Here is a 24,879-nt window from a genome sequence, read left to right as displayed (position 1 = left end):
TTATATATCGTGTATTCAGCACATTATACAAAACTGTTGATATTTATTATAGAATCAAAACGATCGAAGCAAGGTAATCCTTCTACAAGACCAATGTTTAGTCCAGGCCCGACTCGTCCTCCTTTCAGAATACCAGAATTCAAATGGTCTTATATACATCAGAGATTACTCTCGGATGTCCTCTTCTCGTTAGAGACAGACATTCAAGTCTGGAGAAGGTACATAAATATCTAATTCTACCATGTACTATTAGTTGCAGCAATATTTCATTCACGTTTTTTTTAAAAAAACACGTCACACGTTCATTAGTATGAAATCTTTCGAATCAAGGATTAATTAATTTATTTTATTTCTCTATAGATTTACATCTTTTATCAAAAAATGCAAATAACTGCATGTTTACAATTTTAAAAAAATTTTAAAGACGAACGAATTTATTACTCGACTCAATATAATAATAAACTTGCGATACAATTTATTGCTAAATTCAATATTCCACTGTGTTCCAGTCATTCGACGAAGTCAGTGTTGGACTTTGTAAACAGCAGCGAGAACGCAATATTTGTTGTTAATACTGTTCACCTAATTTCGCAACTAGCTGACAATCTTATAATTGCCTGCGGAGGATTGTTACCGCTTCTAGCATCGGCGACCTCACCAAATGTATGTATAAACATTTTTCCATATTTTTCCCTGATTTCACATAGAAGAGCATATCCCAGGTGGAAAGTTCATTTTTCACGGATTCCTTTTTTTAATTGGTGCTTGGATATATTCATAGAGCGAATTGGATGTAATTGAACCAACTCAGGGGATGCCAATTGAGGTAGCGGTTTCTTTTCTACAAAGACTAGTCAACATGGCTGATGTACTTATCTTCGCCAGCTCTTTAAATTTCGGTGAACTGGAGGCTGAGAAGAATATGTCTAGTGGCGGTATTCTAAGGCAGTGTTTAAGACTGGTTTGTATTTATCGTCCACGTAGTATTTTTCGTTTCTCAAACAGATACATCACTATTATACCACACCGTGTAATTCGAATTTCATGAAAAGCTCGTTTTCTGTGACATTTATATATAGTTGAAGAAATTAATTCTTTCTGTGAATATCGTAGAATGTCGATAGAACAAACAAATGGAGTGAGATTATTGAAAAAGACCATATTAAGTGTTTTCGATCCATATTTCTTAGATTCGCTGTTATCAGTGCGCATCCTGATAAACGAAATTCCTTACATACATTATTATATACACAAACACTAATCGATGAACTTCGTCTTTTGGCATTTTAATATATTTCCCCTGAGAGTAAAAATTAAGGTTTCTACACGACTTTTATTATTGATTTTCAATGTATCTCCTCTCATATGAAAGACGAAGTTAATTAAAATTCTATTATAATAGAATTATCATATAGATTGTGCTTCGCATTAATTTTTTTTATCTGTATATACATATTGGTGTTTCATAGTGTCATAACATATAAACTACCTATATAAAAATTTACGTATAAAATTATCACATGTTTCGATCCAAAATCAAAAATATAATTATCTGTTGTAATATACATATTATAATTCTCTTGAATGTTGATATCTGAAAATAATAAGGAATCATATACTTCGCGTAAAGAAAATTGAAAGCCACACTCACTTTAACACTATCGTAGTCTATATTTTTTATCAATAGAAATAGTTCTTATATCAGCAGTGTTTTAAATAGCCATAATATTTTTAGTTCTCCGTAAATGTATAACATAGAACTTCAACATGTATGTGTACACTATATGTTTTTGTTATATTCATCTGATGAAATGCTTCTATAGGTCTGTACATGTGCCGTTAGAAACTGCTTAGAGTGTAAAGAACGTGGCAGATCGTACAGCATGTTAGGTCGACAGATTGGTTCTAGTAATAAATCACAGCACATACAGTCTCTTATACGTGGAGCTCAAACATCACCCAAGGTATGTTTCATCTGATCGAACTTAATTTATCTAGAGAAATGTGTTATTGTCATCGATATTGACAAGTTACATATCATGTACTTATTCGAAGCCGTATCGTATAGAGAATAGCATTCACAGTGATCCGTTAACATCGGTTACCAACGGTCAAGTAAAGTATCGTCTCTATTTTTGTAGAACATAGTGGATAATCTGGCACATCAATTAAGTCCTGTAAAAGATCCAGAGAAATTACTGCAAGATATGGACGTGAATCGCTTAAGAGCTGTGATATACAGAGATGTTGTAAGTATTTAGAATATTTCGCGTGTCATTCATTCTGCTACACTCTTTGTATTATTTCCCATCGAATTATATTTTTTGTCGTTAAAAAATTGTTTAGATTTAAGAACATAGTTGTTCCTCATTTCAATTATATGTCGAAAATTTTCTTAAAACATTAAATTTTTTCTGGCTGTATTCAGACATAAAAAATTCGATGACTTCAACAGGGTTAATAATAAGAATAGTAATATGTAGATATTACTAATAAGAAGCACGTTTTCCTTTCTTTATTTCAGGAGGAAACCAAGCAGGCCCAGTTTCTGTCCCTCGCTATAGTTTACTTCATCTCTGTACTAATGGTATCAAAGTACCGTGATATATTGGAACCACCAATATCACAGCGGCCACCAAGTCCAGTTCAAACAATACAGACTAATGGTGCTAGTTTAAGACCAGGTAGCCCTTCAGGTAAAGTATACACTATTATCTTATTAAACAATCTGTTTACACTAAAATTATACAAGATTTGGAGAAACTTAATTGATAAACGTAAACACATGATGCCTAGTAAAAGAGAAATAAACAATTCTTTAATATTACTTTATCCAGGAGCATTGTTTTCATTGTAGGATTTATTCTATTTAAGCGTTGAAATGCTTAATGCTACATGTAACTAAATTACGCAAAAAATGATCTAATTACAATTTATGGAGGTGACTATAGATCTTGCTATTTGTAGGAACTTTGTACGGATTTTAGAAAAAACGTTAGTAAAGAACATGAAAATCTTTGAAATTAATGTTGACATTAATATATGCGTGTTCTATTTCGAATACGTATGTGTTGCCTCTAACAAATTTTACATAAGAAATACTAATTGTTTGTTTAAAAAAGATTAATAGTAATAGTATCAAATTATTACTTCAAAACTCTTACATGTCAGATATATATTATCATATTTTCTGATTATTATATTAAATAAGAAAACTTATTTTTTCTACATTTTAAATGTGACATAACATTATGGCATGATTGTTATTGTTAACAACTAAATGAGCATATTTCCCATGATATTCATATTTCGAAAAGAACTATATTTTTTCGAATTTAAATGTAATTTTAATTCAACAAATATAGGATACAAAGAGATACATAAGAAATTATCACTACGATAAAAATAAAATTAAAAAAAATCAAAGTAATTGGACAATTGAAAAGTGAAATAATAGATCATTTTGTGAATAACACGAATATATATGCAAATACGTAGATGCTGTGGAACACTATGCACTTTAATTGTGTAGCAGCAAATCGAACAGCACATTACACTGAATAGAGCGCATGTCGAATTGCACTGTATGAATTATTTTTCTATGTATCTGACAGTGAGAGTTTTGATGTTTGTCGAATGCATTAGCACTCTTTCTGTTCGGTTTAGATATATATATTATTTAAATGTCGCTATTATTTTATATTATAAAACAAACAATTTATTTGTGTAAAACAAACTCAAAAGATGTTGACCATAAATGATAATGAAACAAGGTAACATACATCAACTACGTCTGTTGAATGTTTCTTTAGAAATAATTGGATGTTTGACGACATATATCATTTAAATGTTCTATTTCGATAATATATGTTATATTTGAACTATGCGATGCTCCTAAAGTTAGTATCTTACACTTTCTTATATAATTCAGTAATTTAATTGTTCTTTAAAAAAACTGCAGAGTTTCACATTGTATTCTTTGCTGAGTTTCACTCTGTATTATTATCTCGTATATATATTTGAATTAAAAATCTTAAACGAGATTTTAAATCTGTATTTGAAAATGATCGATGAAAATTACAACAGCGAGAATCTTGTTTTTATAATAATTGAAAAGTCTCTGTGACAATAAAAATTAGCCTTAATACGATATATTCAATTGAATAAAAAAAATAATGGTAATTGTGAGCAATACGAATGAACTACATATCTGTCTTAATGTTACACCTGTGGTATTTATCTTAGATATATATTATAGTTAATATCCGTTTTAGAAAGGATTGATATAGATAACGTTTCGAGTACTAAAGTAAAAAGACAAACACTCTAAACAAATTATTAAAAAAAATTAAAGGAAATCCCAATTAATTATGACCCTATTTAGATGTGAAATATTACTATCTCCCAACGCTAGGGCAATTTGGAAAAATTACACGCTTTTTTAAGAAACAGAGAGAAACCCAGTAGAAGGACTAAGGGATAGTGACACGTTCAGATAATTAAAAAGATCAAACGCATGACAGAAACACGGAGGGCATATGGTCTCGAATCGTGGTAATGTGGTAAATGTGGTTCCTCAGCAGATGGGAATGGTGGTGGAGGAGGGCGGCCCCTGTTTCCACAGTGGTCTCACCACGTGTACCCACAGTTCCTCCCGGGATCTCACCCTAACGCCAATGCGAATGTCAATGCCAATGCCAACCACCATATGAACCAGCACCACCACCAGCACCCGCTACCGGCTGCCAGGCACTCTAATCGCCAGCCCCCCTCCAACTATTATCTCCCGAATCACCACAGTAATCATTACAACCATCATCCGAATAACCATAACTATCATCGGCATCATCATTACCATCATCATAATAACAACAATCACCATCATACGCTTCAAAAGCATATCGATCAGCCCCGAAATCTCTGTCATAGAAACTCCGGTGTTGGTCTGCAAGGTAACTCGATTGCCCGAACGTTGTGTTCCACGGAATGCTCGAGTTTGTTTCTTTATCGCCTGCTCGATATTTTTCTTACCGTCTACTACTGGCCAACGAACGAATTATCGACACTAATTTTCTTTTATCATGCCTCCCTTCAATTACTTATTCTTTTATATTTTCGTATATTCTTCGATTATTCTTCCTAGTTTGTTTTATCGATATCATCGGTGTATCGATATTTTTGTCTGCATGTTTGCCGTTCACTAACCAGTTTGAGCCAACCTGAGGTTTGACTTTTACACATGGACATACACATGCACGTACTTACACACGCATAAGCATCGTTCTGATTATTATTATTTGACGAGTCTTTTGTTTGGCAACGAAAAAATATTTGATTGGATATATTTGATTCTAGAGAATTATTTTATAAATTAATTTCAGCTGCCATATTTGTTTTTCCTATTGTTTTGCGACAGGAAAGTAAAATTGAATTGAAATTCTGGATAATTTCGTTCGCAGACGTTGCAATTATATGATGCGTTATACGTTGATTCTCTAATGTGGTTTGAAAGCTTAGAGCACAAGCTGCGAATGAAAACTGCACCACTTGCGATTTGCGAGCAATCGAAAAGTTTGCATGTTGCGGATTGCAACTCACAATGCAAGTTTGCGTGATGTTGATTCCATTAAACGCATCCACTATTCTGATCTAACGCAAGACTATTCTTCTTGCTAACATATAAAAGTTAACTTACGAATAAATGATAGTTACCGTTAAGTTTCTTCACCAATGACAGTTGCACGTTTCAGATTATTTTGCCGGCTGAAAATTTGACAAACGTGCATAAACCAAAACGATATTTTACGAGAATACTAATATAATTTCTACTGCGATAAAAAGAATCTCTAGAAAGCGTCGACGCGTGCACTATTCTTACGTATTTAAAACATTGGCAATAATTTTCTTGCGTTTATTACAATTATCAAACGTTATTTCATTTGAAAATACGCTTTGAAGAAAAAGGAAATGCAAAATATTAAGAAAGTAATCGAATAAAATTTCATTATTCTAGGAACTACTTCCTTCTTCTTCAAATTGTTGAACAGGTTTGAATGCTTTGTTTACGTTCCTAATTACGCTTCGTATTTTCCTTTCCGTTTTGAGTTCATGCACTATAATGCATCTCCTCTCCCTACAATGCGATCGACGTCAATAATCCAAAGACATGAAATATGATTAAATGAAATATCAAAGATTTATTAACTAATACAAAGACAATATTTATCATTAATAAAATCGTCGATCGCATGATCGTTCATGTCGGCCTGCTTTGCAAGATGAAATATCCCGATACTTTTAAGTACAGATCATCACAATGGTGAAATATGTTTCCAGGAAGCGGAGGTATAATGAGCCAAGCTGGTTCTCAAGATGACGGTGAATACGAAGTGATAATCGTCGACGAGAACAATTCGTCGATCTTGGCAGATCACGACGTTACGTCGTCAGGCCCTCCATCAACGAAGGTAAGTGACCAACAAATGTCCTCCTTACCCCTTACCTATTCGATAAGATATTGCTGTACAACTATTGCTGTACTTCGTTTAAAAAACGTGCTACGTAAAAGATCTACCCATACGAAAGATGCATACGTCGGAATTAATTGATCCGTTGTTCCCAGGTAAAAAGCGAAAAATATCTTGTGAATCTCTCCTCAGTGCTGTTTCTACGTGAAAGTATACGAAAATAGCGAAACTTTTTGTTTTGTTTTTTGATTTTTTGATTCTCTCTCGGTACACATGTATAAAACCATCGATGCTCGAGATGATTTGTGACAACCTTACTTGAGATTGCATGTCTTTGATGAGATACAGTCATGTTTCGTTGTGTATTTCGCCGAATTAAAATCTTAAAAAGATGTAATGGTCGTTTCGGAATCCTGATCTTGATATATATATTTGATACGATTTTTACGACATTTGATATTTCGATGGCGACACGATTCTCTTGCACCTTTCTTGTCACGCACGATCTACTGTTACGATGGAATTGGCACTCTCCAGCCCACGCGATGCGCTTTGCATTTCGTTTACTCGACTTGTCATTTTCCGATTCTTCTACTGTAGATACTTGACTTAACTTAAATCTCTACGTGTCTCTGTTGAAATTTCTGATCCAACGAACAATCTGCATGCATCCCGAGTATTGATAGCCTGATAACAAACAGTAGATCTTTAACAAAACTGTAAAATTAAGAAACAGATCTCAAGGTATGAAATTAATCGATATATCACAGTTTCAATTCTGAAAGTTCTCCTTAGAAGTAGTTCAATTATACCCTGAGTAGCTAACAGTCGTTAATCGATCCCGAAGTAATTCTCTGATCTAAAAACGTAACAGTTCGAGCTACATCCAGCACGTAGTGTTTACTTTAGTGAAATATTTAACGATGTTCTTTCGCACTTACGTAGTCAAAAGTAATTGTACCAGATAATTCCACACATAGTTTCGTTCTCGCACGTGAAGTTCAAAAGTACATTTAAAATTTCCAACGATTGCGATAAAACTATGAAACATGCCCTTCTTTGAAGCTCGATTCGAATGTGTACGTATAAATGTAATCCTCGATTATCCCTGAGGATATTGTATCTCTATTTTGTATCTGTGCAACCTCTGTAATTATTTCGAGCATGCGACACTTTTCTCTTTAATTTTTCTCAACGTTAACTTCCTCTGCTTGCATTGCTATGCGTACTAACTACTGGTTCTGAAGGGAGGTCACAGTGGTGTACCTCGGCCACGGACAATTCTCGAGGATTACACCTCGTCAGAACCAACGCTTGGCTCTTCGACAAGACCTACTGAACCACTGCCACGAAATGTCCAGGTAAAAGTTTGACTTTGAGTACGGACACGGAACAGAAAATCTCATAAACGAGACAGGGAACTTTAACGATGTACTCTGTCAAAGAAACAAGCTAAACAAGCTAAACAATCGTCTCGACATGATCTTTTTTTTTTTTTTTTTTTTTTAGAAGGGGATTCGAAAAACTATTTCGATTTTTTTACATAATCGATGTATTTATATTTCTTTTTCTTCTTTTTTCACCTATCGAAAGTAAGAACGAATGCCCGTTTGACGGCTACGCAATTAACGATAGAAAATAGTACGAGACTAAAATCGATTCGTCTTACTGTACGGTGGCTTATCCACGTATATAATCTTCCCATACGTAACTGTATTTTTGTTACGTACGATTTTATGGACGTAATCAAGCGTAGCCATTACGATATTACGTTCGCCGTATCGTGGCTTGAGAATCTAGGAAGCTTTTATATTCCTTGTTTACACGTATATTAGATGACTGCGTATTAGTGTTGTTACGATTAACTGCATGTCGTCGAGTAAATGCATAGCACGCGAGACTTAATCAGTAAGCAGAACATGTCGTTTGATTCTCTTCTGAAGTAAACGTTCCTAAGACTTGTTATTATATCATAGGTATTTATGATTAAATAGTGTGTTCAGCGGAAGCTACGCTTTCGTTAGAAATAATACAGTATTCAGTATTAAGTAGCCAAGTAGCCGTAGTGTTGTTTGAAATTGTCTCGATTAAAAGTAATGTTGTTAAATACACTTCTTTCACGATGTATCTATCTTAAGAAATATTCATTCAAAGAATTATATAACATGTCAACAATATGAAACAATATTTTATAGATAAAATAGAATTTTCTTGAAATTCAATATACACACAACCGTGTTAAAACCGATCGATCCTATTTTTTTCGATTTTCTTTAATCTACGTACTTAATAAATATATGTATAACGAGTATATTTTGTAAACACACCGAGATGTTAATGTCGTCCCTTTTAGAGCAACGACTCCAGCGAAGAAACGGTGCATCGTAGCAATATTACCGCGGATGCCAGTCCTTCCGAGGTTGCCACGGATAATGAGAACAAACACAACTCGTCCGAGGAAGCTTGGACCGACGTAAATCTTAACGAAGACGGAGACACGATCCCAATGACGAATCAAAGGGAAGATCCGCGAAATATTCACAACATGGCGCACACTCGCGGTAAGAAATCCATTTGATGTTACGAGAAAAGGAAGGTAGATTGGCAGGGTATTTATCCTTTTATATCCTTTTGTTTCGTTTCTCTATTATCCCTAAACTAAATTTCTACTCTGAGACAACTTTCAACTGTTAAGACCAAAGATAAGAATCTATAAACTACCTGTCTGGCGGCAGTTTTCTCAGAAGATTTGGTTCCAAATTCCAAACTGACGATACCATCGCCAACTCTTTCCCTTTCTACGGCTTAAACAAATTCTGCTCTCGTACTTTTACCTTCTCTCTTTCTTTCTGTTTGTTAATCTTTTTCAATTTGAAATTCTCAATATTGTCTAAATTCCTCTAAACCAAATACGTTGAAATTAGACATTGAAATTAAGAAAAATGCGTTTTTATACAAAAACGTTACTATATCGAATGTGCATTATTTTTCGCCTGCAGTTTGCATGTGAGATGCTTGCTGATACTGAACGTGTTAGTTTAGAAAACTTCGAAATGGAAATGTGGAATGAAAAATGAGAACTGTGATCTTCCCTCCTGATACAGGTGAGATTCAAGATAGCGAAGGAAACGTTCTGGAGCAAGGGATGCTAAGTAACGCGGAACGCGGCGAGAAACCTTCCGGGGAAATCTCAGTGGTTCGCGTATCGGATAGATTGGTGATGACTTCCGCGTCGCCACGTCCGGACGAGTTACCGATCAAGGGACTGGTCGACCATCTTCCAGTTCCAACACCATCGCGCGAGGCGTCGCTCACGCAAAAATTAGAAATGGCATTGGGTTCTGTTTGCCCGCTTTTGCGGGAAATCATGGTGGACTTTGCCCCTTTCCTCTCGAAAACTCTTGTCGGCTCCCACGGACAAGAATTGCTGATGGAAGGCAAAGGTAGGACTCGTAAGTGCAATCTCATCGACTAATCTACTAATATGTGTGTATTGCTTGGTATTAATACGTTTTTATTTTAATACTGCTAAATTTTGTTGTAGAATTTGGTTATGTAAAATAGTTTGAGCTTTTGGTTTTAAATGTGGTAGCGGTTATCTAATGTAGATTATCTTATACGAATTATCATTTAATTTCAAGGTATTTTGTGAGTAAAGATTGTACGTTTATTTATATGTACATGTATCGTTTAACACATTGTGAACGGATTGCGTGTCTTCTCTTTTGAAAAGTACCAATGGACAGTGGTAAAAATTGGTCAGTTTAATCTTTACTTTTTGAAAATGAAATTCAAAAAGAAATATCTGAGAAATGTCTGTTCTTAATGTGTTCGTAGAAAAATGTGACGATATATAGTATTATATATTATATAATATATGTTTTGGAGAAAAATGCATTAGACAAAAGTAGATCATAGCTTCGAGTAACGCAAGTTATCCTTATTTCACAAAAACACTTATTTACTATTCATAAGAAGAATTGAAGCGATAATCCCGTGTAACGATCTTCTCTTCTTAGGCCATAAACTGTGACACATATGTCTCCTTATTTGAACGGAAACTTTTACAGTCATTAAATGAACTTTATCGTGCAACATAGTCGGGAAATTCTAGAGGAAAGTCCAACGTAGTGGATCCTTAAGTCGCTTTGCATCAACACCAGGCTCGTATATTCCTTTCGTTTTATCTGTGTCGATTCATCGCAGCGAATGTATTCAAATTAGTCAGTTTATGGTTCCGCTTAGAAAGATGGAACGCGTATTCCGGGATAATCGTTGAACATTTGTATTCACGTGACGCGGTCGCAGTCCATGGCACTTCGCGGGGATTTTATATTCGTGGAACGTCGCGGATGACGGCCGTGCCACGTATCGATGCACTTTTATTTTTAAACAACAGCTCGAGAAGCGATACGTTCACCGGTCGTTTATAAATCACCCGGCCGTCTATGCCTTTCCTATTTCTTTCTTCCATCCGTGTCCCGCTGCTTCTTCTCTGTATTTTACAACTGAATTTCAAACCCCGCGACTTCTTTTTCCCCATCCATAATCCCATCGTTTTCTCGACCATTCGACTGAACGACCAAACGAGACATTTTTAATGATTCGATCCTCCTGTTCCACGTTAGGACTGACCACCTTCAAAAACAGCAATTCCGTGGTGGAATTGGTGATGCTACTTTGTTCCCAAGAATGGCAGAACTCCTTGCAGAAGCACGCAGGCCTGGCTTTCATCGAGCTCATTAACGAGGGAAGGTAAGAAGGGCTCGTTATACGATGATCGTTAGAACGACAGAGTTATAGTGCGTGCAGTAAACCGCGGCTCGAACTACGCTGGTTCTCGTAACGCAAATCGTAAAAGTTCGCGTTTATACTATGCAGGTTACTGTCTCACGCGATGAAGGATCATATAGTGCGAGTGGCCAACGAGGCTGAGTTTATCCTGAACCGTATGAGAGCGGACGACGTGCTCAAGCATGCCGACTTCGAGGTATCTGTTTTTTACGTATCCTTAATTATATTTCTTGACGTAATTTGCGATTACTGTTTTTTGCATTGGTATATGAAACTTTGTGATAATGATTTTGAAATTTTTGGCTCAGTCGCAATGCGCGCAAACATTGCTCGACCGACGAGAAGAGGAACGAATGTGCGATCACTTAATCACGGCTGCACGGAGACGAGACAATGTTATTGCCAGTAGATTGTTGGAAAAGGTCCGTAATATCCTGTCGAACAAACATGGTGCTTGGGGATATATGGATCCAATGGCTGCAAAGTGAGTCGTCGTATTTCTTTGGAATGTTGTTAGGATGTCGAGAATTGTATTAAATAGTACAGAATTATTTTAAATAAAACAAATATTAAAGATAAATATATGGAGGATTGACTTGCTCAATGTTTTGTTTTATATTATACGGTTCATTGAATTTCTTTAACTTCCATCTATTACTTAAAGATTAAATTTAAAATATACATATAAAAAAAAAATCTTGTTGAAATTCAGATTGGCCGAATACTGGAAGCTAGATGCTTGGGAGGATGATGCACGTAGACGTAAGCGTTTCGTGCACAATCCACTAGGCTCGAGCCATCCCGAAGCTACACTGAAGGCGGCCCTCGAACACGGTGCACCCGAGGATGCGATTCTGCAAGCGCGTGAAGAGTTTCACGCGCATCTCGCAGCCTCGCGTGCACATCAACAGCAATTGCAGTCGGCGGATCTGATGGACGACAGTGAGCTGTTGTCGGACGACAGAGACCTCGATAACGATCTGACAGGTTAGATCTTCCTTCATTTCATTTCATTTTATTTTCTCTTATTTCCTTTGCTTGCATATGTAAGCGAAACGTGACACGTTCTATCGTTTAAATTATGTTACACGTGTATACGTTTATGTATACACATATACATGCGCGGATGTATGTGAGTAAGAACGAGATTGTGTTCTGTCAGGCCCGGTGAACATCAGCACGAAAGGAAAATTGATCGCGCCCGGTATCGTGGCTCCTGGTATTATCTCCGTGACGTCCGCGGAACTGTACTTCGAGGTGGATGAGGACGACCCAGAGTTCAAGAAGATTGACAGTGAGGTAAGTACATACATGAATCTTTTTCTATTGACATTGAAATTATTGGATGTGCTGATACAAAGGGAAAGTTAATGTTCGTACATAAATAATGGAACTTGAATCATATGCAACGATACAATTCCTTTAATCAAGTTGGAATGAATTGCTAAAAAATTGTTTTTCCTGGATCTGACGCACTCTGTGCTTAAGAAAAGTTAAGTTAAATTATGTAAACCACTATATACCGTTATCTAAATTAAAGTAAAATAAAAAATCTTTATTTATTTAATGAAAATTTTATTTATACTAATTAAGATGACCATTTTGTATGACACGAAACATATTGTAGGAATATCAATTACAGAAACGTTCAGTAATTTCGTCATGATACCTCTTAAAGATAAGTGTTTATGTAATTTGCTACTCTTGCTGGTTCTTTGATGTATAAATGGACAAAAGGAAATATTTGAGATCAAAAAGAATTCTAATTGATTCGCTGACTAATCACTCAGTTGTTTTTCGGATTACGACAGAAAATCTGAGATTCGAACAGTCATTATGTTTGTCACTTTTCGCGTTATATATTGCGACTGTATTCCCTTGCTTACATTTATCACTTGTCACACACAATCTTAATGATTAATCATTGTGTCAGTTTGTCCGCGTTAAGATACCGTCTATTACATGCATTTGGAGCAACTTGTTGCGTTTGCGAAGCTATCTCTTTGAAATATGGTTACTGGTCTCCATGCAGATAACGTTCCCTCGCGCTCTGAAATGTAGGGCCACGCAGAGACTCACTTTACTCGCCAGAGAAAATTTTTCTACAACAAATTTATGCGCAAATTTTGCAAATATACAAATTGAGACATAGGTTGTTAATTAGTAATTGGGCAAACAACTCGCTTCATTACGATTCTTCTGATAAACTTCCTCACTTTCTCAAGAGACTTATAGGTGAAATTTTTATTGAAAATTCTAGGAAATATAACTGGAGCTACATAATATTTCAATAAGATTTATTATAACACGCATAAATCGGTCTTAATCGATAACAATTTAAAAGGAAATACAAATATATTAGTCGCATGATTTGCGTATTTTTTAAATTAAAAATTCTCAGAATGATGTACGAAAAAATTTAAATTCGAGATTGAAGTTCATATCAAAATTAATTATGCAGAATAAGAAAGTTAATCGAAAAACAATGAATAATATTTTGATTAAACGGTATCCCATTTACCAAAGATTCAAACTACTCAAATTTTCTACGCAGTTACCAAAAACGCTATCGACCGTGTTTACGACTCCAGAAATTCTCAGAAGAATTTTACTATAAATAAACTTCGACTCCGAGAAGAATGACGAGGCAGACCACTGGCAGCGTTGGTTCGCGACAAACAGTATTAATCACAGGTCGGAGCAAGGAATTTGAATAAATGCGAATCATAAATGATGAGACGTGGCGAAAGCTTCCACAATAACGTAGTTGGAATTGGTTCGGACGTGTCCCTGTCTATCAGCGTGCATAATGTAGTCACGTCTCGCGACGGTGGTCATCCGACCGAGTGAAAATCAAAAGAGAACGAAAAACGGAATAAAAAAAGACGGGAAGAAAGGAAGTAAATAAAATGGAGATTAAAAGGAGAGAGAAAAGGAGTTAGAGCGATAAGAGGAACGAGAAGAGAAGCGAGAGACTGTGGACCCTGGAGAGAACTAGAGGCCGATTATCATATATCGGTCGTAGATCTCGCGTTTGTATAACTAGGGAATAAAACAAACAGAGGAGGGCCCCATGGGGTCGGCCGATCTTCAGGGTCGGCAATTATGAGCCCCCCGCGGGGCCCGGTATCTACCTTACTCCTCTCGTTTTCTCTCTCTCTTTCTATTTGCTTTCTGCATCGCTCCACCACGTACTAAGCACACATCTGTGGCATAGGTGGGCATACAGATTCTCAGGAATGCACTGGAACTACCACGCTTCCCCTCCTATCTAGTAACTATTGCACGTTTACCGCAGACATCCTGTTTGCGCGATCCTCTTCGCGATCCAATGGGAACCGATGGATCGAGAAGTATCTCTCGTCGATCGAATTCCACCTTGGGTATTTATAGAAGCGACTTGAAAGCTTCGAGTTTTGTAAATGAGAGGCTAGAAATATTGTGCTCTGCTTTGTGTAAGATGTTCGTTTGTATGGTTAATGGACGGTTGGGAAATAGATGAGAGGAACAAACTGGGTTAGGATTGTCCGTGTTACAATACAGAGATGTACCTAATTGAATTCTTATACACTCATTTTAGTATCGGTGAATAACTAGTAGATAAAGAGGAATGATATAAATTGTCGAAACGTTTTGTAATTTTTAGTTGTGTAATACTAACTTTGAAATTTATCTGTATGCAATAATTCGAATGAACATGAATAACGTGATTTTGATGAATCGCGCAATGTTTATTTTGAGAGAGCGAAAAGAGGAGAAGAGACTCCTCGAGCATATCTTGCTCATCTTCATCGTATTCTATGTTTTGGAATACGTACACGAATGAGTTGGAAACAGATCAGTAAATTAAACCTTATAGAAAGGTATACCTTTTAAAGAAAAGGATGAATAAGATTTCGAAGAAAAGATATATTCGCTGTGAAAAGGTTATCCACTTATTATTATGTCACGCGTTTGAATCAATAATAATCTTCGTTTTATAAGGAATGAATAAAATAATAAATAAAAAAGAAGCAGAATTGCAACGCAATATTTCTATCTATTCGTGGAAGAAAAAATGTCACTTTAATCGCTGAATTTCAATCGTTCGAAAACTGGACACAAAAAAGTTAAACACGAAAGTGTCGCGTCTTGGGTCCGATTCCAGGGTCACCAAGAATTCCTACTCTTCCCGACGATTTTGTCATGTCCACCTGTCATCTCCTATATATCTCGACCAGACGAGTCTGTGAATAGGAGCACGGGCTCGTCCCGCCTCTTAATTGGAATCCTGTTTAAACAGAAACACGCTGAACGCACCTGGAAGCGTGGATGACTGGAACGAGTAAAGAACTGAGCGAAAGACGAAGAAAACAAGCCAACCAAACAGACCAAAAGGAAAAAGAAAAAGAATGAACAAGGAAAGAGGAAGAGCTAAAAGAAAGAAGAGCGAAGGAAGAGTGAAAAGGCCGAGATAGGAGCGGAGAAAGAGAGGCTAGTGGTTCACGATCGAGACACGCTCATTAGTCGAGGATGTCCCGAGGGTAGGCGGGAGGCTTCGTCGAATTCGTAGGCGATGGATCACTCGATAGTCGAGTCGAGACTTAAGCGATCGTAATGCGCGGACGTAGAAGAGAGGAGGCTGCATCGGGAGTGGCCCCAGGGAGGGACTGCATATCGGTGAACTCTCGGTTCACCAGCTTCGGCTGACTGGCCTCACCTTGTTCGCCGATCGCGCCGATTCTCCTCCTCTCCCGGCTCGAGCTTTTATAATGGTCCTGGGCAAACGTATTTATCGTGATTTATTGTTTACACGGGTCTCCTTTCTCTTCGGTTACCTCTATCTTCCTTTATCCTATGTCCATGGACTCTCTTTCAACGGGTTCTGCGCTAGAGATAGAGGATGCACACCGTGCGATTACGTCCGATGTAAATTATTGATCGTCCACGAGGAACATTAATATCTAAAACAAATAATGGACCGTTACATCCTGAACCCTTTTGAGTTCTGCGCGCCCTCTCTCTTTCTTTTCGTTCACTCCAACTCCCCATTGATCCGAGTAGATTCTACCGTTTGTTTTATCTTTTGCGATTTTCTAATTGCTTCTCTTTCTTTCTCCATTTGCATCTCTTTTCGTTTCGATCGGTTCGAATCGTTGTTTAGTATGGTAATTAATATACATTTTGGTTACGTTGGTGAGGAGTCTGATTCAGGGCAAACGAAGTAGGAGGCAATAGTATCGTGCGCAAAAGTGAACGTGGGTTTCATGAATTCCGAGGAATCGCAATTTAAAGAATCGTTGAAGGATACGAATAGTAGCTCGTGGTGTTTAAAATTCTGCCTTTACACAGTTATTACATCTCTTTACTGTATTTGCACGACGTTGCACGGCTTACGTGCTCTGTGGAAAGTGGCAGCTCGATAATTGCCGTACTTTCAAGCACGCACGGTACTCTCGTTACGCCAGCCTGCCCTCGAGATCCGCTCGTCTTATACAGAATCTTCGTCCTTGCTACATACTCTGCGGTCATTTATATGCGGCGAGAATCTAGAAGACACAAGAATCGTAGAGCGTAAATAAAATTATGGAGACGATCGAAAAGCTTGGGAATAAAAGGAAATTATTTATATAAATATTTATTCTGAATTTCTTTTCGAATTGATAATTTTTATTTTGATTTTTGCTGTGAACCAAGTTTCATCCTCTTCGAAGAATTACCCGAGAATGGAATTGCTTAATGCAAATTAACTAATAAATTAAAGATTTCAAGTACTGTGAATGTGTAATATATTACTCACTAATCTAATCGAAGAGTTGTTACGAGGAAAAGTATGACAAACATAGAACATCACACACATGACTGCTTAGAAATATACCGTTCGATTGTCATCACCATTCAGTCTGCATAACGGATGGATACATTAACCGCTAATCTAGTAAATAAATGTTTCTACAATCCACCATTTAACTTTTTCCTTTATACACAACTCCGTTACATAACATTCAAGAAAATGACCAACAAATTTCCATCTGTCCAATCTTACACGCGATTCAACGTTTCGACTCCAGCACATGTTCGCCATTAAAACCGTTGAAAGGTACCGAGAACGGGTTACAAGAGCAAGCAATCACGGAAAGGAACGCGATGCGAGCTAAATGCCTTTAAACAGGATTCCATTTTCCACGATTCACACTTACTTCGCCATACAAAAGATACAAAAAGCATCTTATTGAGGACAAACAGCCAGGAATGTTCCGAATGTTGAAATTCACAATTGCTAAAAAATATAAAAGAACACTTGTTTGAATATAAATTGCCATATTTTCGTAACAAGGCATGTTTAAACCCTTCATTAGAAAGTACAACGAGGTATCGAATTGCGACGGTACCCTCGTGTCTTAACATATTCAGTGCATAAGTTCCGGATTCGAGCTGATTTCGACGATATGCATATGAACAGTTCAGGAGGGAAAGGATCGTAATTTACTGTTAGACGAAATTGAAATCTTGGCATCACTTTTCAAAGAGGTGTCAAATTAAGAGAACGGAACGGGCACGACTGAAAAGAAAAATTTAAGGGTCAAATTTAATCCTAGGTAAGGACGATCAATGTTAAATTTCTCTAATGGAAAAATGATCACCGTTGCATAAGTAACAAATAATTTTTAAGAATACAATCTAACGGCGATAAAAATGAGAAAAAAGAAGCTTCCATAATAATCCATGGTAATATTAATAAGTATATATCCATAATACATCTATAATGATATCCATAGTAATCCAAATTTCGCGCTGTACAAATAGCTTTCGTCTGTAAGCCATTTTGTATTAGCACATAGAATATGCAACAAAGATCTAGTCGGCAGTAAATGTTAAAGCTCGCGGTATCGTGACTCGTCGGAGCTCGCATTTTTATGGAAACGGAGTGGTTGTGGCGCCTAAAGCTCGCAAAGGCTGCGGTATAGCTATTGCAAACGCATGCTGCGAATATCCCAACGGGATACTCGCATGGTACGCGAAGAATGGAACAGGAGGGGAAAGAAGGGAAACAGACCCACCGGACAGGTGGTCCGTTGGTGTATGTTGGCGCGCACTCATTGCCAAGTGAGATGCCATTAACGGGAGTACAATATCGGGAAAAATCGAAGAAACCATCGGATCGTTTATCAGCGAATGCAAGACGAGCTACGCTGGTCATATATCATGTTGCGGTAAAGATTTTCGATTTATGGATAGGGAATATTGCGGTGTACGGTTGCCAGTCCGTGGAAAAATCGACGGATGGTTCGTGGTAGCGAGCAACAGCGAGGTTTGACGAGGATTGAGGAATCCTGCAAGTTAATGGTTTTATAGGTGTCCATGCTGTGGCTAGGGGATATTAATTATTCGTTTAATTTATGGTCGGAGAATGTTGCGAGTTCGAATTACCACGAAACAGGCAGTCGACGTTTATTGTCGGGAAGTATGTGAGACTCGAGAGGTTTTGTGGATATCTAATCTTTTGTGAAGTGAAATTAATCGTTGGTTGGATCATGAGATTTATGCAATATATGAAATATCGTTGTTTGGAACTGTTGATAACAGGAAGAAATCTATGGTGAAAATTTGTATGAAATATTGGGAGGTTCTTTAAATATATATGAATGCGAAGATTTTTATCGAACGTTATTGTAAAGTGATACTTCATTTCATCTAAGTAACTCTTTCTTCTCCGTAGTAAAAACTTAATAAAGTAAATAATGGGCAAACCGATTCTTCTAAGATTCAAACCGGCTAACTTCCTGATAATAAAGTACAGTAATGAATAAAACATTGAAAATATTTGTCACATGCCTGTAAATTACTTGAAACATGTATAATATTCTTGTGAAAAGCACTAGTCAACCGGTCCCTAATTGTCAATCACGATATCCTTCATATGTTATCAATGAATATGATATCGGAGTACCTTGTTTATTTGGGAAAAGTCGTACGAGTATAATATAGGTTTTGCATCAATGAATAATCGTAGGAACTGGTTAGAATACGCTCGTTAAACATTGGCTATCTAAAAAGATAAATGTCGCAACGCGTATTTTCAATTAACAATTAACCTTGTTCTACGAAAAAACAGTTTTTACGCATGCACAAACAACCGAGCATACTTGCGGTCGATTTGCCATTAACAACAGCCGTAAGCTATCTTATTTTTCAATCCGTAAACACAGCAATCTGCACATCTAATAAACAATTAATTTTGTTTTATGCAAAAGAGTTACTGTAGTTTACCATAGTTGTTCGAATTATTTCTTCATTTTTTATATTTTTTCTTACTGAACCTAACGAACGCGATATTTTCTTTCTCCCCTTCCATTATTATATTAGAAACTAATGGTGTCTCACAGTATATAACGATTGTTTCGTACAAATGTCAACACTGGATGTGTAAGACGGTAAAGCTTACCTGACTCAAATACTATTATACTATATCCCGAAACGCAAAAATTAACGATACTATTACGCGAAACGATCTCATAATCGCATCCCGATGTGAGTTCATCGTACGTCGGACACGCGCACGGTTTGCGGGCAAACGAAATACAGACGTAGGAAAGAATGATCGCGGAGGGCGTGCACCACGCGAGGAAAGGTCGAAGAGAAATGGCAGGAAGGCGGGAAAGTAACTGTGAACGAGCGCCGATTTAATGTTATGCGATTATGCCCCTCCGCGGCGATGCATATGCATGAAATCCTGGTGATATATCGTGAATGACGTTGGCAATAATGCAACTATAATTATCCTGTGCTCGATACAGACTGATTTAAAAAGTCGCGTACGCGTTCGAAAGTAAATATACGGCCATCATGAGCGCGACCGTAAGTTTCGTTGCGCTAGTTCGATTATATATTATCTGTCGATCGATGCAGATCAGTTACGTTCGTTTAATAAATAATAGTTAAGTCACATTCACTCGACGCTTGCATTGTGTCGATCGGTATCGGAGTACTTACCGTGAATAGAGGATTATTCGTTGAATTCGATGTTGAATAGCAATGAACATATGGCATCGTGCCACGATTACCGCGGATCACGAAGTATAGTTACAGTTAATTATTCTGCCTTTGCTTTAAACGATTGTCGCTCAGAACGATTGAGTAATGTGTCCCTTCTTCTTCAGTGGTTATGACCTTTTCCACTTGACCTTTTCTTTCTCTTTTTTATATCTTCACCTTTTTCAATTTATTGTACCTTTCATACTTTTAACTTTATCAAACGATCGATTTCTACGATTTTTATCTGAACGATTATCCACTTATCGTATTATACACTAAGAATGAAAATTTATCCAGTACCTCAAATACATAACAAATCAGAGTTGTACATATGCGTACATGCGTATACATGCACGACATGTGAACGTCGTGTTTTAATCCGCGAGGCCAAAGATTTTGATGGAATTCGACGTTATAGTAGCTCACGGCTAGCAGCCAGGCTGCACGACGACCAGGCAGTTAGTTTGGTAAACATCCATCAATTCGTGGGTAGGGCACCGTAAGGCAAAACAGGGTTGAGCCTGAACAACAGGCAGTCTAGAAGGAGAGCGGGCGGATTCATTCTCAACAAGGCAGGGTAATCACTGCTATTAGCGCGGACATTACTCCGGTGGTCCGCCAATCTCCTTAGCACTCCATCATATCGCTACCTTGAGGGCCTTCTCTACTTCAGCGCGTAGAGAATAGATTGTATACTCTTTGCCAAGCAACAAGTCTCCGCTTGTTTATATTTCAGTCGACTAATCATTATGCTTGTCCACTATACTTTTCAACGATATATGAACCAGGTGTGGAATTATTAAACAAAAAAGAAGAAAAATATATAGAAAATGACAGGACCGGTTAGAAAGATACGTAAGTTAGGAGAATGGAAAGTGAGTTGTCTCGTTGACAGCATTGACAACCGAGAGATCATTCGATGGAACTGGCTATGGCACAGGATTTTTTCGTTCGTACGATATCCTTCGTTGGCTATTAGAGGCGTGACTAACGATTATCCTCGAAAGGAGCGATGATGGATATCATAGGCAACTGTCTCGTGCCACATCAGCGCTGTCAGCAGCTGCAGGTAGGCGGAAAGATTGTGGGTGTAGCCGTGTACCGTGGATCCACGGTGTACCGCGTAAAGTCGATGCTCCGAGGCGCAGATGTGTGCGAATCCAGTGACGCATTTTGCTCCGATTCACCCCACTTTGAAATGTTCAAGTTAATTTTAGAAATCTATCGACGAAGTTAAACTCTAATAGAGAGATCTGTATTCTTTTAAACTCTTAGCAAAATTATCCAGATATATACGAATAGCATACATCGTTTTCCGTATTTAATTCATTTTTGACGAAAGAAAAAGAAAAAGAAAAAAATATATTTATACCACTTTTCTAATGACTTCCTCATAAATCACAAGTATTGATATTTATTCGTCTCACTCGATTCACTGCTTAAAATTATAATACAACAAAACTTCTTGTCACCACGACCACGATCTCGCGCGAGCAGGTAGGCGTTTATGAGAATAAGATACGACGGAGACTACTCGCGTCGATTGAATCGAATCCACGAGCTGACAATTTGTGTATCACGGGGCGCCTGGTTACCCTTTCGAGACGAGCCTGGTGTGGAAGAATGCTAGTCGGTAAATAGGCGGAGCCGGCCAAGCTGGATCCGATTCAGAGTGTGACGGATGGCGCCCACCTGTGGATTCATTCACTAATCTGCTCGCTAAGCAAACAGCCCGAACACACCCCATCATTATCGCTGACGGCGTAAGTAGCGCCCGATCTCGTCCTTACCCGATATTTATTATGCCCCCCGGTCCTCTCGCTGCCCCCTTTCCTATACCCCTACTTTTATATGCTTTTTAAGGGGCCACGGATCGAACGTCCAGTCTATTTTCGCGTCACCCTGCTCTTGCATTGGGTATCGATGCTGTTCAGCCCCGTGATTATCCGTGGCAAGCTGGTACCAGCGCGTATCGCTGGTTGCGTGTGCCATATGGATCTGCGATCGAACCCGATCCGGTTGTTTGACTAATTGTAACGCAGACTCTTGGCAAAAGATGTTTGTGATTTGTATAGGATGGACGAAATTGCGCAGAATATTTATTTTTGTTGTCTGTTATTTTTGGAAATGATTCATGAGATCGATATTTTACTGAGATTTAAGTATAGTGCACGAATATCCACTCATTTTTGCACAATGGTATATTCTAATACTAATAGTATAGTATATTCTATTATTAGTATATTCTATTGTTCTAGTATATTTAAAATATTCTAATATTGCTACCACTTCGTCGTTCATTCTAAGCGCCATAATCGCAGTATGAATTGCATACAAGGCTTGAAAATTGACATATGAACAGACCGCAAGTGTTAGGAATACGAAAGCCTAGGAATAATAAGAAGGTGCACATAGTGGTTAAGATATTACAGGAAACACACCTGAGTTTACCTATAAGTGCTACAATGTATAGCTCACGCATGACTGGATTACATATGCCTAAGAATATTAGCTGTAGAATATTTACTTGCTCTGTTCACAGTATAAAATACACGTACTTATAAACATTCTAATACAACTTGATACATTTAACATAAACTATCACGAGATGATACTATATCTAAACCTGTCCTGTGAAGACAACATAAACAAGATAATAGATCCAGAAATATAAATACGTTGAAGAAATTGCTACCAACCAGTCGCTAGTGAAAGCAACAGAAGATGGAGCAATCAGAAAATCACAGGACAGAAATTCGCTTTTCCGTATTTATAACGAAGGTAATATTGTAAGCAATAAATGTCTCAGCGAACAAGACGATCCTGAACGGTAGGGCATGCACAGTATAATTATTTTTATCCGCGTGATTATACGGTGGAGGGTTAGAGGCGAGCCGTGTTCGACATTAAGGAGCGCATTCCCGCTGGTTGGTGCTCGTAACGATGGAAAAACGAACGGACGCAGCTGCGACGCTCTAAAACAGCGAATAAACCAGCCGCCAGTAGATAAGGGAAAATCTACCTGCGCCTACCTTTCCCGCCTTTTCTGTCATTAATCATCGGTAGGTTGCGTGCAGACACGCGGCGGTCGAGGCACGTTTTCAAGCATTGCGAAACGGCCACGTGACAACGAGGTCGATTAATATTAATGAACGGACGAGCGCGCGAATCGTCACGCGTATAGGAACGCGTATTTTCGTTGGCTCGTCGCTAAGTGGACATAATGTTAACTGCGTAATTTTCTTTTCGCGTGCGTCATCCATCGGGAAGAGATTCGCAGATATTCATAAAAAAAAGATGGTCAAAAGAAAATTTTTCATGGGACTAATTCCTTTATTTGAGGACTTCCACTTCACAAGAACTAACACAGCATTAAGACGGAAATTAATTTGTCTGTATCAATTTTCAATTCCATGATCAGAATGATTAGGAATTTCTGCTCAAAGGATAACACTAGGTTAACAGATTAAAAGGGAATTCGTAAAAAAGTTTGCAAAATGATTTTTGAGATTCTACTTATTAATACAGCAAAATTTGCGAAGAAACTTGTAAAAAAGAAAATCGCTAAGGAAATCGTAAAAGAACTCGTAAAATAACGATAAAGAAAATTGGAAAGTCTCAAGCTATCATAGAATATCGTAAACATTTTTCAGTATAATATATATGTAGTAATCGAGTTAGATGGCTCATCACATATACAATATTTTAGCTCTATAGCTCTCTTTTCAACAATTTTAAGTAAGCAATTAGTAATTTTTTATTGCTTGGCAATCCATTTCCTGCCAATCTAATGTTTCTACGAAATCGCGAATGTCGATGTTCCATCGAGCGTGACGAGCATCTAGCCGTTTGGATCGGATCGATAAATCCGTGAAACGAGACGCGTCTACGCCTGCTACCGGTGCAAACACCATAAAACCTCGAGAACGTTTACAATTCTAAGTGTGAATCACGGTTCAGCGAATACAACCCATTCGAGCGCTGTTTTTCAAGGCGTGTGGCCAAACAGGAATGTCCAGTCACCGGGAGGAAATTAAAAGTAACAAAGTACACCGAAAAATGAGCATCTCTCGGAGGTTTTACGAGTCGCTGGTCTCGCGGTGTCCTGTAATTTAGCAACCGCGCGAGATTGATTTTATTTTGCCCGCTAGACGTTATCTGTCCTCAACAAAATATAAAATCATACGGCGACGTAATTGCCTGATCAAAAGTACCGCACAATCACGTCAATACCAAGACGGAACGTTTCTTTTACGACTCGTGCTCTTTCTCTTTCTCTTTGTTCGGGGATTATCAGCTCTTGAACGCATAATGTTGTCGTTTAAAAATATACTCGTGTTTTCTCACACTACCTGTCAACGTGTTAGTTATTTTTCTATAGTTGTACGACACACAAATTCACATTTTCAAAATTGTTTTACTATCTCCAATAAATGCATCTAAGAATTAATTTATTCAATCGCGAATTGTCATATATAGTCGGATATTTTTCCTTTTCCCAATCTATTCATCTATCACGGATGCTTTCAAGAAATTCGGCAGTGACTCTCGGTGCGCCAGGAACGTCGCGTCGTCCCGGTTGATGAAAATTAATGGCTTACGT

At 37.6% G+C, this 24,879-nt stretch overlaps 1 protein-coding gene across 18 annotated transcripts in view; it reads left to right on the top strand.

The window, feature by feature from the left end:
• Positions 1–24,879, top strand: part of LOC117213639 (neurobeachin) — a 416,930-nt gene that overhangs the window by 324,018 nt on the left and 68,033 nt on the right. For 7 of the 18 annotated variants that reach the window (XM_033459150.1, XM_033459152.1, XM_033459153.1 and 4 more), the window contains 16 exons: positions 53–218; positions 510–663; positions 782–961; positions 1,824–1,964; positions 2,142–2,249; positions 2,525–2,696; positions 4,581–4,952; positions 6,337–6,467; positions 7,715–7,828; positions 8,821–9,028; positions 9,572–9,919; positions 11,096–11,222; positions 11,349–11,457; positions 11,570–11,745; positions 11,974–12,248; positions 12,424–12,560. In XM_033459150.1, coding sequence (XP_033315041.1) covers positions 53–218; positions 510–663; positions 782–961; positions 1,824–1,964; positions 2,142–2,249; positions 2,525–2,696; positions 4,581–4,952; positions 6,337–6,467; positions 7,715–7,828; positions 8,821–9,028; positions 9,572–9,919; positions 11,096–11,222; positions 11,349–11,457; positions 11,570–11,745; positions 11,974–12,248; positions 12,424–12,560 — 2,918 coding nt within the window. The remainder of the gene's footprint in view (positions 1–52; positions 219–509; positions 664–781; positions 962–1,823; positions 1,965–2,141; positions 2,250–2,524; positions 2,697–4,580; positions 4,953–6,336; positions 6,468–7,714; positions 7,829–8,820; positions 9,029–9,571; positions 9,920–11,095; positions 11,223–11,348; positions 11,458–11,569; positions 11,746–11,973; positions 12,249–12,423; positions 12,561–24,879) is intronic. The other 11 variants (XM_033459160.1, XM_033459143.1, XM_033459147.1 and 8 more) reach the window with 7 other exon arrangements.

Source organism: Bombus bifarius, unplaced genomic scaffold (genome assembly GCF_011952205.1).
Source record: "Bombus bifarius isolate JDL3187 unplaced genomic scaffold, Bbif_JDL3187 scf7180000009125, whole genome shotgun sequence".
Classification (NCBI taxonomy): Eukaryota; Metazoa; Arthropoda; class Insecta; order Hymenoptera; family Apidae; genus Bombus; species Bombus bifarius.
Note: the sequence above shows the minus strand (reverse complement) of the source record. Positions and strands in the feature narration are given on the sequence as shown.